Below are 18748 nucleotides of genomic sequence, written 5' to 3' on the forward strand. Positions count from 1 at the left end.
ATCCATACCGGTGGGTTTACATGTAGAGTTACAGGACCAGGTGACTGTTGAATCCATACCAGTGGGTTTACATGTAGAGTTACAGGACCAGGTGACTGTTGAATCCATACTGGTGGGTATGTAGAGTTACAGGACCAGGTGACTGTTGAATCCATACCGGTGGGTTTACATGTAGAGTTACAGGACCAGGTGACTGTTGAATCCATACTGGTGGGTTTACATGTAGAGTTACAGGACCAGGTGACTGTTGAATCCATACTGGTGGGTTTACATGTAGAGTTACAGGACCAGGTGACTGTTGAATCCATACCAGTGGGTTTACATGTAGAGTTACAGGACCAGGTGACTGTTGAATCCATACTGGTGGGTATGTAGAGTTACAGGACCAGGTGACTGTTGAATCCATACCGGTGGGTTTACATGTAGAGTTACAGGACCAGGTGACTGTTGAATCCATACCAGTGGGTTTACATGTAGAGTTACAGGACCAGGTGACTGTTGAATCCATACCAGTGGGTTTACATGTAGAGTTACAGGACCAGGTGACTGTTGAATCCATACTGGTGGGTTTACATGTAGAGTTACAGGACCAGGTGACTGTTGAATCCATACCGGTGGGTTTACATGTAGAGTTACAGGACCAGGTGACTGTTGAATCCATACCAGTGGGTTTACATGTAGAGTTACAGGACCAGGTGACTGTTGAATCCATACTGGTGGGTTTACATGTAGCGTTACAGGACCAGGTGACTGTTGAATCCATACCGGTGGGTTTACATGTAGAGTTACAGGACCAGGTGACTGTTGAATCCATACCGGTGGGTTTACATGTAGAGTTACTGGACCAGGTGACTGTTGAATCCATACCAGTGGGTTTACATGTAGAGTTACAGGACCAGGTGACTGTTGAATCCATACCGGTGGGTTTACATGTAGAGTTACAGGAACAGGTGACTGTTGAATCCATACTGGTGGGTTTACATGTAGAGTCACAGGACCAGGTGACTGTTGAATCCATACCGGTGGGTTTACATGTAGAGTTACAGGACCAGGTGACTGTTGAATCCATACCGGTGGGTTTACATGTAGAGTTACAGGACCAGGTGACTGTTGAATCCATACCGGTGGGTTTACATGTAGAGTTACAGGACCAGGTGACTGTTGAATCCATACCGGTGGGTTTACATGTAGAGTTACAGGACCAGGTGACTGTTGAATCCATACTGGTGGGTTTACATGTAGAGTTACAGGACCAGGTGACTGTTGAATCCATACCAGTGGGTTTACATGTAGAGTTACAGGACCAGGTGACTGTTGAATCCATACTGGTGGGTATGTAGAGTTACAGGACCAGGTGACTGTTGAATCCATACCGGTGGGTTTACATGTAGAGTTACAGGACCAGGTGACTGTTGAATCCATACCAGTGGGTTTACATGTAGAGTTACAGGACCAGGTGACTGTTGAATCCATACTGGTGGGTATGTAGAGTTACAGGACCAGGTGACTGTTGAATCCATACCGGTGGGTTTACATGTAGAGTTACAGGACCAGGTGACTGTTGAATCCATACTGGTGGGTTTTCATGTAGAGTTACAGGACCAGGTGACTGTTGAATCCATACTGGTGGGTTTACATGTAGAGTTACAGGACCAGGTGACTGTTGAATCCATACCAGTGGGTTTACATGTAGAGTTACAGGACCAGGTGACTGTTGAATCCATACTGGTGGGTATGTAGAGTTACAGGACCAGGTGACTGTTGAATCCATACCGGTGGGTTTACATGTAGAGTTACAGGACCAGGTGACTGTTGAATCCATACCAGTGGGTTTACATGTAGAGTTACAGGACCAGGTGACTGTTGAATCCATACCAGTGGGTTTACATGTAGAGTTACAGGACCAGGTGACTGTTGAATCCATACTGGTGGGTTTACATGTAGAGTTACAGGACCAGGTGACTGTTGAATCCATACCGGTGGGTTTACATGTAGAGTTACAGGACCAGGTGACTGTTGAATCCATACCAGTGGGTTTACATGTAGAGTTACAGGACCAGGTGACTGTTGAATCCATACTGGTGGGTTTACATGTAGCGTTACAGGACCAGGTGACTGTTGAATCCATACCAGTAGGTTTACAGGACCAGGTGAGTGTTGAATCCATACTGGTGGGTTTACATGTAGAGTTACAGGACCAGGTGACTGTTGAATCCATACCGGTGGGTTTACATGTAGAGTCACAGGACCAGGTGACTGTTGAATCCATACCGGTGGGTTTACATGTAGAGTTACAGGACCAGGTGACTGTTGAATCCATACCGGTGCGTTTACATGTAGTTACAGGACCAGGTGACTGTTGAATCCATACCAGTGGGTTTACATGTAGAGTTACAGGACCAGGTGACTGTTGAATCCATACCGGTGGGTTTACATGTAGAGTTACAGGACCAGGTGACTGTTGAATCCATACCAGTGGGTTTACATGTAGAGTTACAGGACCAGGTGACTGTTGAATCCATACTGGTGGGTTTACATGTAGAGTCACAGGACCAGGTGACTGTTGAATCCATACCGGTGGGTTTACATGTAGAGTTACAGGACCAGGTGGCTGTTGAATCCATACCGGTGGGTTTACATGTAGCGTTACAGGACCAGGTGACTGTTGAATCCATACCGGTGGGTATGTAGAGTTACAGGACCAGGTGACTGTTGAATCCATACCAGTGGGTATGTAGAGTTACAGCCTCTTCCCCCCTCGGTTAATGTTGCATCTGGATGTTAACTGTCGCCATATGATGGAACCGGGCCACACGTGGAAATGCTCTCTTTCTCCCTGGGTCTTGAATACTTGCCCAGAGCCTCTAGGGGGCAGCCCCATCCCAAATATTCACCCTCTGTTTCATATCAATGTCATATGCAAATTAGTCATTTACCACACAGGCCTGACATCATTCACTTTCAAATCACATTTTATTTGTCACATACACATGGTTAGCAGATGTTAATGCGAGTGTAGCGAAATGCTTGTGCTTCTAGTTCCGACAATGCAGTAATAACCAACGAGTAACCTAACCTAACAATTTCACAACAACTACCTTATACACACAAGTGTAAAGGGATGAGGAATATGTACATAAAAATATATGAATGAGTGATGGTACAGAACGGCACAGGCAAGATGCAGTAGATGGTATCGAGTACAGTGTATACATATGAGATGAGTAATGTAGGGTATGTAAACATTATATAAAGTTGCATTGTTTAATGTGGCTCATGATACATTTTTTACATCAATTTTTCCATTATTAAAGTGAGCTGGAGTTGAGTCAGTGTGTTGGCAGCAGCCACTCAATGTTAGTGGTGGCTGTTTAACAGTCTGAAGGCTTTGAGATAGAAACTTTGAACTGCACTGTGTGTTTCCAGGCAGTAGGACCTGCCATCATTCACTTTGAACTGGACTGTGTGTTTACAGGAAGCAGTGCCTGTCATCATTCACTTTGAACTGGACTGTGTGTTTACAGGAAGTAGCAACAGCGTGACTTTAGATCATTGGCACGTATTCACCAAAAGCCACAAAATACACCTGAATGGATGTCTGCAAATATGTCAACACCACGGGAGTCCTCTTACATTTGGGAACTTCCCTATTGATCAAACAACCATGAAATGGTAGGCTCTCTCTCCCTCAGTTGTACACATAATCAACAACTAGTGTTAGCCAGAGCGAGATGTGCTCAAATTTAACGAGGGAGTGTTTAGATAAACCCTCTCAAACGTTTTCAGCTAGTTGGCCATCAAAATTGCCCTGATAAACGATGGAGGAATTAGTAGCCTGCTCGTCCTTCTGCAGCTTGCCTGGCAATGCATGCTGGTCCCAACCCACGTTTTGACAACTGAATGGGGAACCTGCCTGCCCACCCATTTCGATCGATGCCAAATACATATGATTGACAACTAAGAGATGCTAACTGTGGATATCAGTCATTGAAGTTCAACATAGCTAGTTAGCAAAGAGATTCACATTACTTGCTAGCTAACCAAATGACACCTGCAGCATCTCTAGCTGAAGCCAACGGAAAACGACATGAGGGGAAAAAGTCATTCACTTACCAACTTCTCCTATGACATGACATCCTCCCAACAGCTAACTAGCTAGCTAGCTAATGTTAGGCTCCCATGTTTTTAGCTAAATAAATAGCTAGTTCCATAAATAGATACGCTAGCCCAGGGGTGTCAAACTCAATCAGCGGGCAGGCTCCTAAATGTAACTTCTGGTCCCGTTCCACTCCTAAATGTAACTTCTGGTCCCGTTCCATTCCTAAATGTAGCTTCTGGTCCCGTTCCACTCCTAAATGTAACTTCTGGTCCCGTTCCACTCCTAAATGTAACTTCTGGTCCCGTTCCACTCCTAAATGTAGCTTCTGGTCCCGTTCCACTCCTAAATGTAACTTCTGGTCCCGTTCCACTCCTAAATGTAGCTTCTGGTCCCGTTCCATTCCTAAATGTAACTTCTGGTCCTGTTCCTAAATGTAGCTTCTGGTCCCGTTCCACTCCTAAATGTAACTTCTGGTCCTGTTCCATTCCTAAATGTAACTTCTGGTCCCTTTCCACTCCTAAATGCAACTTCTGGTCCTGTTCCTAAATGTAACTTCTGGTCCTGTTCCTAAATGTAACTTCTGGTCCCGTTCCACTCCTAAATGTAACTTCTGGTCCTGTTCCTAAATGTAACTTCTGGTCCCGTTCCACTCCTAAATGTAACTTCTGGTCCTGTTCCTAAATGTAACTTCTGGTCCCGTTCCACTCCTAAATGTAACTTCTGGTCCCGTTCCACTCCTAAATGTAACTTCTGGTCCCGTTCCACTCCTAAATGTAACTTCTGGTCCCGTTCCACTCCTAAATGTAACTTCTGGTCCCGTTCCACTCCTAAATGTAACTTCTGGTCCCGTTCCTAAATGTAACTTCTGGTCCCGTTCCATTCCTAAATGTAACTTCTGGTCCCGTTCCACTCCTAAATGTAACTTCTGGTTCCATTCCTAAATGTAAATGATTGACTCCTGGATGAGCTCCAAAGAATACAATCAATATATTTTAAGTGGCTTTGCATGGTCTCTGATCCATGATGACAAAGAGATCCATATGTTCTCTGGTCTCCCCGCCCGCTCCAAAGCAACACTGAGAAGACCATGATGATGAGGTTGAGAATGAATGGAGAGAAACCTTATGAACCTATGGTGTCCCGTTGTCAATACACAGAGACCCATTTGGTGATTGGAACCGTCGGTGCAGCTGGAAACTATTCAAAGCAACGCTTCTGACCACAGAACACCAGATGTCCATTTTCTGTTAATTTCCTGACTATTCTACATGTTCAATCGCCAGCGTTCGTCAACGTTTGTTGTGGAGTTTTTGTCAGAGCTGGTTTGCATCAGGGTTTCATGTGTAAATAGTTCACTTCAGAGCTATATCTCAGCCCTTGGTTACTGGCCTCAGGGTAAATATCTCAGCCTTGGTTACTGGCCTCAGGGTAAATATCTCAGCCCTTGGTTACTGGCCTCAGGGTCAATATCTCATCCCTTGGTTACTGGCCTCAGGGTAAATATCTCTGCCCTTGGTTACTGGCCTCAGGGTAAATATCTCAGCCCTTGGTTACTGGCCTCAGGGTATATATCTCAGCCCTTGGTTACTGGCCTCAGGGTAAATATCTCAGCCTTGGTTACTGGCCTCAGGGTAAATATCTCAGCCCTTGGTTACTGGCCTCAGGGTCAATATCTCATCCCTTGGTTACTGGCCTCAGGGTAAATATCTCTGCCCTTGGTTACTGGCCTCAGGGTAAATATCTCAGCCCTTGGTTACTGGCCTCAGGGTATATATCTCAGCCCTTGGTTACTGGCCTCAGGGTCAATATCTCAGCCCTTGGTTACTGGCCTCAGGGTCAATATCTCAGCCCTTGGTTACTGGCCTCAGGGTAAATATCTCAGCCTTGGTTACTGGCCTCAGGGTCAATATCTCAGCCCTTGGTTACTGGCCTCAGGGTAAATATCTCAGCCCTTGGTTACTGGCCTCGGGGTCAATATCTCAGCCCTTGGTTACTGGCCTCAGGGTAAATATCTCAGCCTTGGTTACTGGCCTCAGGGTAAATATCTCAGCCCTTGGTTACTGGCCTCAGGGTCAATATCTCATCCCTTGGTTACTGGCCTCAGGGTAAATATCTCAGCCCTTGGTTACTGGCCTCAGGGTCAATATCTCAGCCCTTGGTTACTGGCCTCAGGGTATATATCTCAGCCCTTGGTTACTGGCCTCAGGGTCAATATCTCAGCCCTTGGTTACTGGCCTCAGGGTCAATATCTCAGCCCTTGGTTACTGGCCTCAGGGTAAATATCTCAGCCTTGGTTACTGGCCTCAGGGTCAATATCTCAGCCCTTGGTTACTGGCCTCAGGGTAAATATCTCAGCCCTTGGTTACTGGCCTCAGGGTAAATATCTCAGCCCTTGGTTACTGGCCCCAGGGTAAATATCTCAGCCCTTGGTTACTGGCCTCAGGGTAAATATCTCAGCCCTTGGTTACTGGCCTCAGGGTCAATATCTCAGCCCTTGGTTACTGGCCTCAGGGTATATATCTCAGCCCTTGGTTACTGGCCTCAGGGTCAATATCTCAGCCCTTGGTTACTGGCCTCAGGGTCAATATCTCAGCCCTTGGTTACTGGCCTCAGGGTAAATATCTCAGCCTTGGTTACTGGCCTCAGGGTCAATATCTCAGCCCTTGGTTACTGGCCTCAGGGTAAATATCTCAGCCCTTGGTTACTGGCCTCGGGGTCAATATCTCAGCCCTTGGTTACTGGCCTCAGGGTAAATATCTCAGCCCTTGGTTACTGGCCTCAGGGTAAATATCTCAGCCCGTGGTTACTGGCCTCAGGGTAAATATCTCAGCCCTTGGTTACTGGCCTCAGGGTCAATATCTCAGCCCTTGGTTACTGGCCTCAGGGTAAATATCTCAGCCCTTGGTTACTGGCCTCAGGGTAAATATCTCAGCCCTTGGTTACTGGCCTCAGGGTATATATCTCAGCCCTTGGTTACTGGCCTCAGGGTCAATATCTCAGCCCTTGGTTACTGGCCTCAGGGTCAATATCTCAGCCCTTGGTTACTGGCCTCAGGGTAAATATCTCAGCCTTGGTTACTGGCCTCAGGGTCAATATCTCAGCCCTTGGTTACTGGCCTCAGGGTAAATATCTCAGCCCTTGGTTACTGGCCTCGGGGTCAATATCTCAGCCCTTGGTTACTGGCCTCAGGGTAAATATCTCAGCCCTTGGTTACTGGCCTCAGGGTAAATATCTCAGCCCGTGGTTACTGGCCTCAGGGTAAATATCTCAGCCCTTGGTTACTGGCCTCAGGGTCAATATCTCAGCCCTTGGTTACTGGCCCCAGGGTAAATATCTCAGCCCTTGGTTACTGGCCTCAGGGCCAATATCTCAGCCCTTGGTTACTGGCCTCAATGTAAATATCTCAGCCCTTGGTTACTGGCCTCAGGGTAAATATCTCAGCCCTTGGTTACTGGCCTCAGGGTAAATATCTCAGCCCTTGGTTACTGGCCTCAGGGTAAATATCTCAGCCCTTGGTTACTGGCCTCAGGGTAAATATCTCAGCCCTTGGTTACTGGCCTCAGGGTAAATATCTCAGCCCTTGGTTACTGGCCTCAGGGTAAATATCTCAGCCCTTGGTTACTGGCCTCAGGGTAAATATCTCAGCCCTTGGTTACTGGCCTCAGGGTAAATATCTCAGCCCTTGGTTACTGGCCTCAGGGTAAATATCTCAGCCCTTGGTTACTGGCCTCAGGGTAAATATCTCAGCCCTTGGTTACTGGCCTCAGGGTAAATATCTCAGCCCTTGGTTACTGGCCTCAGGGTAAATATCTCAGCCCTTGGTTACTGGCCTCAGGGTAAATATCTCAGCCCTTGGTTACTGGCCTCAGGGTAAATATCTCAGCCCTTGGTTACTGGCCTCAGGGTAAATATCTCAGCCCTTGGTTACTGGCCTCAGGGTAAATATCTCAGCCCTTGGTTACTGGCCTCAGGGTAAATATCTCAGCCATTGGTTACTGGCCTCAGGGTAAATATCTCAGCCCTTGGTTACTGGCCTCAGGGTAAATATCTCAGCCCTTGGTTACTGGCCCCAGGGTAAGTATCTCAGCCCTTGGTTACTGGCCTCAGGGTAAATATCTCAGCCCTTGGTTACTGGCCTCAGGGTAAGTATCTCAGCCCTTGGTTACTGGCCTCAGGGTAAATATCTCAGCCCTTGGTTACTGGCCTCAGGGTAAATATCTCAGCCCTTGGTTACTGGCCTCAGGGTAAATATCTCAGCCCTTGGTTACTGGCCTCAGGGTAAATATCTCAGCCCTTGGTTACTGGCCTCAGGGTAAATATCTCAGCCCATGGTTACTGGCCCCAGGGTAAATATCTCAGCCCTTGGTTACTGGCCTCAGGGTAAATATCTCAGCCCATGGTTACTGGCCTCAGGGTAAATATCTCAGCCCTTGGTTACTGGCCTCAGGGTAAATATCTCAGCCCTTGGTTACCTGCCTCAGGGTAAATATCTCAGCCCTTGGTTACTGGCCTCAGGGTAAAGTCAGCGGTTTGATTTTCCTCTTTTTCCTCATCACTTCTCAGGAATGATAACTAGAGTTTTATGAAATCGCCTGTGTTGTGTGGGAGGGGGGAGGGAAGAGGGGGAGGGAAGGAGAGAGAGATGGAGGAGGGAAGAGGGGGAGGGAAGGAGAGAGAGGGGGAGGGGGAAGAGGGAGGTGGAGGGGGGAGGGGGGAAGAGGGAGGTGGAGGGGGAGGGAAGGAGAGAGAGAGAGGGGGAGGGGGGAGGGAAGAGGGAGGGGGAGGGAAGGGGAAGAGGGAGGGGGAGAGAGGGGGAGGGAAGAGAGGGAGGGAGAGAGGGGGAGGGAAGAGAGGGAGGGAGGGAGGGAGGGGAGAGAGGGAGGGAAGGAGAGAGAGAGAAGGGGAGGGAAGGAGAGAGAGAGAGGGTGACAGAGAGAGGGGGAAGGAGGGAGAGAGAGAGATGTTCCACCGTGGCACAGCCTCACCCAGGGTACAGTTCCAGGATATATCTCAAATGGCAACCTATTCCCTATATAGAGGTGCTATTTGGGCATTACCAGGCACCAACTAAGACAGTCAAGCAGCCACACCCACAGGGAGCCTAAGGGCAGGGCAACACCAGGCGGCTCCAGCCTCGTGGCTGGGTCAGAGAAACCCATCCAGCAGGTTGGTGCCAAGCCTGTGGTGGTTTGAGAAGTAGAGCTCTTCTGTGACTCTCCCTGAAGTATGACCTCTCCTCTCAGAGCATCCTGGTCACAGCCTGACGCAGGGTTGTGTTAAGTACAGTAACACACACACACCTCCCTGGTCACAGCCTGACGCAGGGTTCTGTTAAGTACAGTAACACACACACACCTCCCTGGTCACAGCCTGACGCAGGGTTCTGTTAAGTACAGTAACACACACACACCTCCCTGGTCACAGCCTGACGCAGGGTTGTGTTAGGTACAGTAACACACCTCCCTGGTGTTAGGTACAGTAACACACCTCCCTGGTGTTAGGTACAGTAACACACACCTCCCTGGTGTTAGGTACAGTAACACACACCTCCCTGGTGTTAGGTACAGTAACACACACCTCCCTGGTGTTAGGTACAGTAACACACACCTCCCTGGTGTTAGGTACAGTAACACACACCTCCCTGGTGTTAGGTACAGTAACACACACCTCCCTGGTGTTAGGTACAGTAACACACACCTCCCTGGTGTTAGGTACAGTAACACACACCTCCCTGGTGTTAGGTACAGTAACACACACCTCCCTGGTGTTAGGTACAGTAACACACACCTCCCTGGTGTTAGGTACAGTAACACACACCTCCCTGGTGTTAGGTACAGTAACACACACCTCCCTGGTGTTAGGTACAGTAACACACACCTCCCTGGTGTTAGGTACAGTAACACACACCTCCCTGGTGTTAGGTACAGTAACACACACCTCCCTGGTGTTAGGTACAGTAACACACACCTCCCTGGTGTTAGGTACAGTAACACACACCTCCCTGGTGTTAGGTACAGTAACACACCTCCCTGGTGTTAGGTACAGTAAAACACACCTCCCTGGTGTTAGGTACAGTAACACACACCTCCCTGGTGTTAGGTACAGTAACACACACCTCCCTGGTGTTAGGTACAGTAACACACACCTCCCTGGTGTTAGGTACAGTAACACACACCTCCCTGGTGTTAGGTACAGTAACACACCTCCCTGGTGTTAGGTACAGTAACACACCTCCCTGGTGTTAGGTACAGTAACACACCTCCCTGGTGTTAGGTACAGTAACACACCTCCCTGGTGTTAGGTACAGTAACACACCTCCCTGGTGTTAGGTACAGTAACACACCTCCCTGGTGTTAGGTACAGTAACACACACCTCCCTGGTGTTAGGTACAGTAACACACCTCCCTGGTGTTAGGTACAGTAACACACCAGAACATATGGAAAAGCAGACAGTGTTGTGTTCTAGTTTGGAACCATGTTCATAAGAGTTTGTTAACGCTCCTCTGTCTGTCGTGTCTAGCTACTCAGAACTACCTCCTCTCTGTCTGTCGTGTCTAGCTACTCAGAACTACCTCCTCTCTGTCTGTCGTGTCTAGCTACTCAGAACTACCTCCTCTCTGTCTGTCGTGTCTAGCTACTCAGAACTACCTCCTCTCTGTCCGTCGTGTCTAGCTACTCAGAACTACCTCCTCTCTGTCTGTCGTGTCTAGCTACTCAGAACTACCTCCTCTCTGTCCGTCGTGTCTAGCTACTCAGAACTACCTCCTCTCTGTCCGTCGTGTCTAGCTACTCAGAACTACCTCCTCTCTGTCTGTCGTGTCTAGCTACTCAGAACTACCTCCTCTCTGTCTGTCGTGTCTAGCTACTCAGAACTACCTCCTCTCTGTCGTGTCTAGCTACTCAGAACTACCTCCTCTGTCTGTCATGTCTAGCTACTCAGAACTACCTCCTCTCTGTCGTGTCTAGCTACTCAGAACTACCTCCTCTCTGTCGTGTCTAGCTACTCAGAACTACCTCCTCTATGTCTTGTTTAGCTACTCAGAACTACCTCCTCTCTGTCGTGTCTAGCTACTCAGAACTACCTCCTCTCTGTCGTGTCTAGCTACTCAGAACTACCTCCTCTCTGTCGTGTCTAGCTACTCAGAACTACCTCCTCTCTGTCGTGTCTAGCTACTCAGAACTACCTCCTGTCTAGCTACTCAGAACTACCTCCTCTCTGTCCGTCATGTCTAGCTACTCAGAACTACCTCCTCTCTGTCCGTCATGTCTAGCTACTCAGAACTACCCCTCCTCTTCCTCTCTCACTGTATTTGGATGAAGATGTAATAAGAATCCTTCGTCTCCTGGGCCAGGAGTTTATCTAGACAGGAGACTCTTCATCTCCTGGGCCAGGAGTTTATCTAAGACAGGAGAGTCTTCATCTCCTGGGCCAGGAGTTTATCTTAGACGAGAGTCTTCATCTCCTGGGCCAGGAGTTTATCTAAGACAGGAGAGTCTTCATCTCCTGGGCCAGGAGTTTATCTAGATAGGAGAGTCTTCATCTCCTGGGCCAGGAGTTTATCTAGACAGGAGAGTCTTCATCTCCTGGGCAAGGAGTTTATCTAGACAGGAGAGTCTTCATCTCCTGGGCCAGGAGTTTATCTAGATAGGAGAGTCTTCATCTCCTGGGCCAGGAGTTTATCTAGACAGGAGAGTCTTCATCTCCTGGGCCAGGAGTTTATCTAGACAGGAGAGTCTTCATCTCCTGGGCCAGGAGTTTATCTAGACAGGAGAGTCTTCATCTCCTGGGCCAGGAGTTTATCTAAGACAGGAGAGTCTTCATCTTAGAATGAGGCCGTGCGACCAGCCGAGACATAGCAATGCACACACACACACACTGCAAAGCCAGTAGTGAAAGCCAGGATATGAGGTCACTCTGACCCTGTTTAAGGACACTGACCCTCCTTTCCTCTCTTCCCTTATCCCCTCCCTTCTCCCCTTCTCCCCTCCTCTCTCTCCTTCTCTCTCTCCTTCTCTCCCTATCTCTCTCCCCTTCTCCCCTCCTCTCTCTCCTTCTCTCCCTATCTCTCTCCCTCCTCTCTCCCCTCCTCTCTCTCCTTCTCTCCCTATCTCTCTCCCTCCTCTCTCCCCTTCTCCCCTCCTCTCTCCCCTTCTCCCCTCCTCTCTCTCCTTCTCTCCCTATCTCTCTCCCTCCTCTCTCTCTCCTTATCGGCATCCTCTCTCTCTGATGTTGTCCCTCTGTGGACACGGTACTTTGAAATGCTCCGTCAGCCAGATGTCGACATGTTGGCTGCTTCCTACTGTATGTGAACAGGATAACCGTAACCCATTCATGTCCTGCTCTCCCTCCATCTCCTCCACTCTCTGTGGCTCTGTCACTGTTATGCTCTCCCTCCATCTCCCCCTCTCTCTGTGGCTCTGTCACTCTTATGCTCTCCCTCCATCTCCCCCTCTCTCTGTGGCTCTGTCACTCTTATGCTCTCTCCTCCACCTCTCCCTCTCTCTGTGGCTCTGTCACTCTTATGCTCTCTCCTCCACCTCTCCCTCTCTCTGTGGCTCTGTCACTCTTATGCTCTCTCCTGTCTGTCTGTCTTTCTCTAGTCTGCCTCTTTCTCTTCCCCCTGCCTTTGCTGTTCTGGGCTTCGGTGCTGGCCAACTCCTCGCACTCTTTTCTCTCTCGCTTCTCTTCCTCTCTCTTGTCTCTCTCTTCTCTTGCTCTCCTTCTCTTCTCTTCTCTCGCTCTCTCTTCTCTTCCCTCTCTATTGTCATCTCTGAATACTGTGCCAAGTCCCCAGTTAAACACTCCCCCCATCGTTGAGACGGGGGGAAGGACTTACTTACATGTGTACTGAATACTGAGCTTCTAAGTCACTAACATGCCAAGACCTGTCTCAGGAGACTGTCAATGTGTCCTTAGCCAGACCTGTCTCAGGAGACTGTCAATGTTTCCTGAGCCAGACCTGTCGCAGGAGGCTGTCACTGTTTCCTTAGCCAGACCTGTCGCAGGAGGCTGTCACTGTTTCCTTAGCCAGACCTGTCTCAGGAGACTGTCAATGTTTCCTGAGCCAGACCTGTCTCAGAAGACTGTCAATGTTTCCTTAGCCAGACCTGTCGCAGGAGGCTGTCACTGTTTCCTTAGCCAGACCTGTCTCAGGAGACTGTCAATGTTTCCTGAGCCAGACCTGTCTCAGAAGACTGTCAATGTTTCCTTAGCCAGACCTGTCGCAGGAGGCTGTCAATGTTTCCTTAGCCAGACCTGTCGCAGGAGGCTGTCAATGTGTCCTGAGCCATGGAAAAAAACACAATCAGAACAGCAGTGTTAAAGCTACCCTGCTCTTAGCTCATCCTGCTGGACTTAGTGAGAGGAAGTGGACACATTGATACATTGACGCTAGAGCCGAGGCTGCGTTATAACTGATTGCAAGATAACAGGAGAACGTTTGAATCACGTGGAGTCTAATCATCTTAGGTAAAGAGGAAATTCGGCAACTCTTGGAGAACGGTGGAAGTTGATGAAAATGCTTCTTTGTGGTTTAAAGTCAAAACCAACGTGTTTCAGCCCTTCGGTTTCATCAGGGTTTTAAGTCACATAATCTTTAGTTTTGGTTTGCTCTAGATCTGTAGTTGGATAGAGATTGAAGGTCTGGAGATGTGGATCTTCTGCCCATGTGTTCCTTTACATAACTTACCTCTGAACCCAGTCCTTTGTGTTCCCAGGACTTTAAATGTTACCTAGCCTCTAAACCCAGTCCTTTGTGTTCCCAGGACTTTAAATGTTACCTAGTCTCTAAACCCAGTCCTTTGTGTTCCCAGGACTTTACATGTTACCTAGTCTCTAAACCCAGTCCTTTGTGTTCCCAGGACTTTACATGTTACCTAGTCTCTAAACCCAGTCCTTTGTGTTCCCAGGCCTTTAAATGTTACCTAGCCTCTAAACCCAGTCCTTTACATGTTACCTAGCCTCTAAACCCAGTCCTTTGTGTTCCCAGGCCTTTAAATGTTACCTAGTCTCTAAACCCAGTCCTTTGTGTTCCCAGGACTTTAAATGTTACCTAGCCTCTAAACCCAGTCCTTTGTGTTCCCAGGCCTTTAAATGTTACCCAGCCTCTAAACCCAGTCCTTTGTGTTCCCAGGCCTTTAAATGTTACCTAGCCTCTAAACCCAGTCCTTTGTGTTCCCAGGCCTTTAAATGTTACCTAGCCTCTAAACCCAGGACTTTACATGTTACCTAGCCTCTAAACCCAGTCCTTTGTGTTCCCAGGACTTCAAATGTTACCTAGCCTCTAAACCCAGTCCTTTACATGTTACCTAGCCTCTAAACCCAGTCCTTTGTGTTCCCAGGCCTTTAAATGTTACATAGCCTCTAAACCCAGGACTTTACATGTTACCTAGCCTCTAAACCCAGTCCTTTGTGTTCCCAGGACTTTAAATGTTACCTAGCCTCTAAACCCAGTCCTTTACATGTTACCTAGCCTCTAAACCCAGTCCTTTGTGTTCCCAGGCCTTTAAATGTTACCTATCCTCTAAACCCAGGCCTTTAAATGTTACCTAGCCTCTAAACCCAGTCCTTTGTGTTCCCAGGCCTTTACATGTTACCTAGCCTCTAAACCCAGTCCTTTGTGTTCCCAGGCCTTTAAATGTTACCTAGCCTCTAAACCCAGGACTTTACATGTTACCTAGCCTCTAAACCCAGTCCTTTTTTTCTCCAGGTCTTTAAAGGTGAATTTCAGCTACCTGAGTTTCTAAGAGAACAATCTCAGGTACAGTAACTATTCTGCCTGTAGTTATGTTCTGCAGCTATCTATATTAGTGGCAAAGTGGTGGCCGCTCTGTTCATTGGAAATCTGGTTACAATTTTCCATCTGCTTTTTCCATGAATTTCTCGTCTCGTTTTTTGTTGTTGTTGGTCATGATGACATGCTGTCTATGACCTACGTTTTTCTGTCTGTTGTACTGTAGTCTAGACTGTTGTTCTCCGGGCTCATTTCTCACCTTTTGTGTTCGTGTTTTTAGGAACACTTCCTCTGACATTCAGCGGTTTGTGCGCTATAACCACATTGTCTGCCTCCTGTTGGTCCTTTTTTTGATTTGTCACTGAACATATGTGTTGTTTTTTGGGGGGGAAGAGTTCTACTGCCACCGTGCGACAGCAAGCACACACGACATGCTGCCAGCAACACAGCTTGAGAACACTGATTCTGGGAAGTGTTGTTGTTGTTGTTGTTGTTGTTGCGCAGAGCCATGATGAATTTGACTTCTTTCTACAGTTCATACTTTTTTGACACAAACGTTGATTTACAACACACAGTCCCATAATGCACCATCCCTCCTAATCCAGTCCCAGACCAGAGAATTCCCATAATGCCCATCTTCTCTCTCTAGCTTCAGAAGACTCCAGAGAAACCTACACCCCAGTTAGGGGAGAAGCAGATGAACCATCATTCTCTTCCAGACCAGAGAATTCCCATAATGCCCACAAGTCTAACAAGTCTATCTTCTTCTTCTTCTTCTCTCCAGCTTCAGAAGACTCCGGAGAAACCTAACCCGCCACAGGTGGGTAGCATGACCCAATTGAATCTTCAGTCCCAAATGGCACCATATTCCCTACCTGGGTCCCGATCTAAAGTGATGCACTACATAGGAAACAGGCCTTTTAAGGGGGATACCCTTAATCGATCCAGCCCTCACCGTAGATACTTTACTTAAAATACTTTTTCCTAAACTTCTCCTTGAGTAAAACAAAAAAATTGACCAGAAGAAAAGAGTGCCCCCTACTGGCCCTCCAACACCACTTCCAGCAGCATCTGGTCTCCCATCCAGGGACCAACCCTGCTTAAAGCAAGCCAACAGTGGGATGCAGGGTGGTATGCTGCTGGCATAGGGAATAGGGTTCCACGTGGGATGAATTCATAATCTTTCTGGTAGTTTCCATCTGATTTGTGAAATACATTGTCTGTCTGTGTGTGAGACTTCTAAACTCTGTGTTTTGTGTGTGTTTTAGAGCCAGACTAGGCAGCGATGGACAGAGGAAGATATCCAATAAACTCAGCATCATCTTTTGGGGACCTTCGTGCTCTTCCATGGACACGACTTGATATAACCGTTTTCATCACACACACGCACACACACACACACACACGTGTTGGCCTGTGTCAGTGGGGGACCGGACCACCTTGGCTTGGAGAACTCTTTTGGCCTTCGATGTTGTACTGTAAACTAATGATGTGTTTTGTCACTAAAATGGTGACCAGAAAATGTTGATGTTATGTTTCTTTCTTGTCTAGGGCTGCAAAATTCTGGCAAATTTCAAAAGATTCCTAGATTTTTTTCCAGAAATCTCATTTGGAAGATTCCGGAGTTCAGCAAGAAATCTGTAATCCTACAACAACTAGGATTTCCTGAAAACATTTTGAAATTTGAGGGAAAGTTTGCAGAATTTTGCAACACTATTCTTGTCACACCATGCTCATCTGGATTTGTAGTTTTTATGATTTTCTTCTGGCTATATAAAAAAAAATAATAATCTGTGATTCTGTTGTAAGAAACTACAGTGGACTTTAAATGTAAATCTAAAAAAAAAAGTACAGTATTTATAGATGAAATTTAGCTTTTTGAAGATGCTATATCTATTTTAATGTTTCATTTTGTTTTTGTCATTTTGCCTTTTGTATCGTGCAATTCCATGGGTACTGTGATGTACATGATCCTAGTTAAGTATTGACAGTGATAAAGATGGCATTTTGTAACGTGTGTTTTTTTTTTTTTTTACGGAGATGGTATGATGAATTATGAAAGAGGGTGGTAGGTAATGGTCGTAAACCACGGCCATGAAGGGAGAAAAAAACAAACAGGGTTTCAGCTGAGGAAGACAGGGGGGAAAATCCAAATTTGCCAACTTGACGGTTCCTCAGACTGAAAGTAGTCTATGGGTCAGGGGAGAATGGAATCCATATTTCAGTTTACTGTAAACAGCCACTACAAACGTCACCTAAACTTTAGCCCAGAGCTAGCTTAAACTCAATAATAACGTGATTGGTGCAACCGTGTTCATTCAAGCAGGGGGATGAGAAAGCACTCAGCGTCTCATCGTATCTTCTCCATAGAGCATGTAGTTATGGCTCTTGTCATGAATTAGTTCACTATGAAACAGAGGACAAAACATTAGGAACACCTTCCTAATATTGAGCTCTCGGGTCATGGACTTGAAAACGTTCCGCAGGGATGCTGGTCCATGCTGGCTGAAGGTCCATGCTGGCTGAAGGTCCATGCTGGCTGAAGGTCCATGCTGGTCCATGCTGGCTGAAGGTCCATGTTGGTCCATGCTGGCTGAAGGTCCATGCTGGCTGAAGGTCCATGTTGGTCCATGCTGGCTGAAGGTCCATGCTGGCTGAAGGTCCATGCTGGCTGAAGGTCCATGTTGGTCCATGCTGGCTGAAGGTCCATGTTGGTCCATGCTGGCTGAAGGTCCATGCTGGCTGAAGGTCCATGCTGGCTGAAGGTCCATGCTGGCTGAAGGTCCATGCTGGTCCATGCTGGCTGAAGGTCCATGTTGGCTGAAGGTCCATGCTGGCTGAAGGTCCATGCTGGCTGAAGGTCCATGCTGGCTGAAGGTCCATGCTGGCTGAAGGTCCATGCTGGTCCATGTTGGCTGAAGGTCCATGCTGGTCCATGCTGGCTGAAGGTCCATGCTGGTCCATGTTGGCTGAAGGTCCATGCTGGTCCATGCTGGCTGAAGGTCCATGCTGGTCCATGTTGGCTGAAGGTCCATGCTGGCTGAAGGTCCATGTTGGCTGAAGGTCCATGCTGGTCCATGTTGGCTGAAGGTCCATGCTGGTCCATGTTGGCTGAAGGTCCATGCTGGTCCATGTTGGCTGAAGGTCCATGTTGGCTGAAGGTCCATGTTGGCTGAAGGTCCATGCTGGCTGAAGGTCCATGCTGGCTGAAGGTCCATGCTGGCTGAAGGTCCATGCTGGCAGAAGGTCCATGCTGGCAGAAGGTCCAGGCTGGCAGAAGGTCCATGCTGGCAGAAGGTCCATGTTGGCAGAAGGTCCATGCTGGCTGAAGGTCCATGTTGGCTGAAGGTCCATGCTGGCTGAAGGTCCATGCTGGCTGAAGGTCCATGCTGGCTGAAGGTCCATGTTGGCTGAAGGTCCATGCTGGCTGAAGGTCCATGCTGGCAGAAGGTCCATGCTGGCTGAAGGTCCATGTTGGCTGAAGGTCCATGCTGGCTGAAGGTCCATGCTGGCTGAAGGTCCATGCTGGTCCATGCTGGCTGAAGGTCCATGCTGGCTGAAGGTCCATTCTTGATCCACAGAGGAAACTGTTGAGCGTGAAAAACCCAGCAGTGTTGCAGTTCTTGACACACTCAAAACCGGTGCGCCACCAGGCACCTACTACCATACCCCGTTTCAAAGACGCTTAAAAATGTTGTCTTGCCCCATTCACCCTCTGAATGGCACACACATAAACAATCCACTTCTCAAGACTTAAAAATCCTTCGTTAACCCCGTCTCCTCCCCCTTTCATCTATATATATATATATATATATATATATATGGAACGGGGTGCTGGTTGGGACGTAACGTGAATGTTGAAAATGAGTTACAATGAGCCGCCTCCAGTAATTAAAATCTTTTAATAATAAGGAAC

At 47.8% G+C, this 18748-nt stretch overlaps 1 protein-coding gene across 6 annotated transcripts in view; it reads left to right on the top strand.

The window, feature by feature from the left end:
- LOC110503266 (protein-tyrosine sulfotransferase 1) overlaps positions 1-16849 on the top strand; it is a 75808-nt gene extending 58959 nt beyond the window's left edge. For 3 of the 6 annotated variants that reach the window (XM_036961183.1, XM_036961182.1, XM_036961184.1), the window contains 2 exons: positions 15482-15652; positions 16101-16849. In XM_036961183.1, the coding sequence (XP_036817078.1) occupies positions 15482-15652; positions 16101-16142 (213 nt within the window). In that variant the 3' untranslated portion in view covers positions 16143-16849. Of the gene's footprint in view, positions 1-14808; positions 14860-15481; positions 15653-16100 lie in introns of all 6 variants that reach the window. The other 3 variants (XM_036961185.1, XM_021581638.2, XM_036961186.1) reach the window with 3 other exon arrangements.
- The last annotated feature ends 1899 nt before the right edge of the window (positions 16850-18748 follow it).

This window comes from Oncorhynchus mykiss, chromosome 24, assembly GCF_013265735.2.
Source record: "Oncorhynchus mykiss isolate Arlee chromosome 24, USDA_OmykA_1.1, whole genome shotgun sequence".
Classification (NCBI taxonomy): domain Eukaryota; kingdom Metazoa; phylum Chordata; class Actinopteri; order Salmoniformes; family Salmonidae; genus Oncorhynchus; species Oncorhynchus mykiss.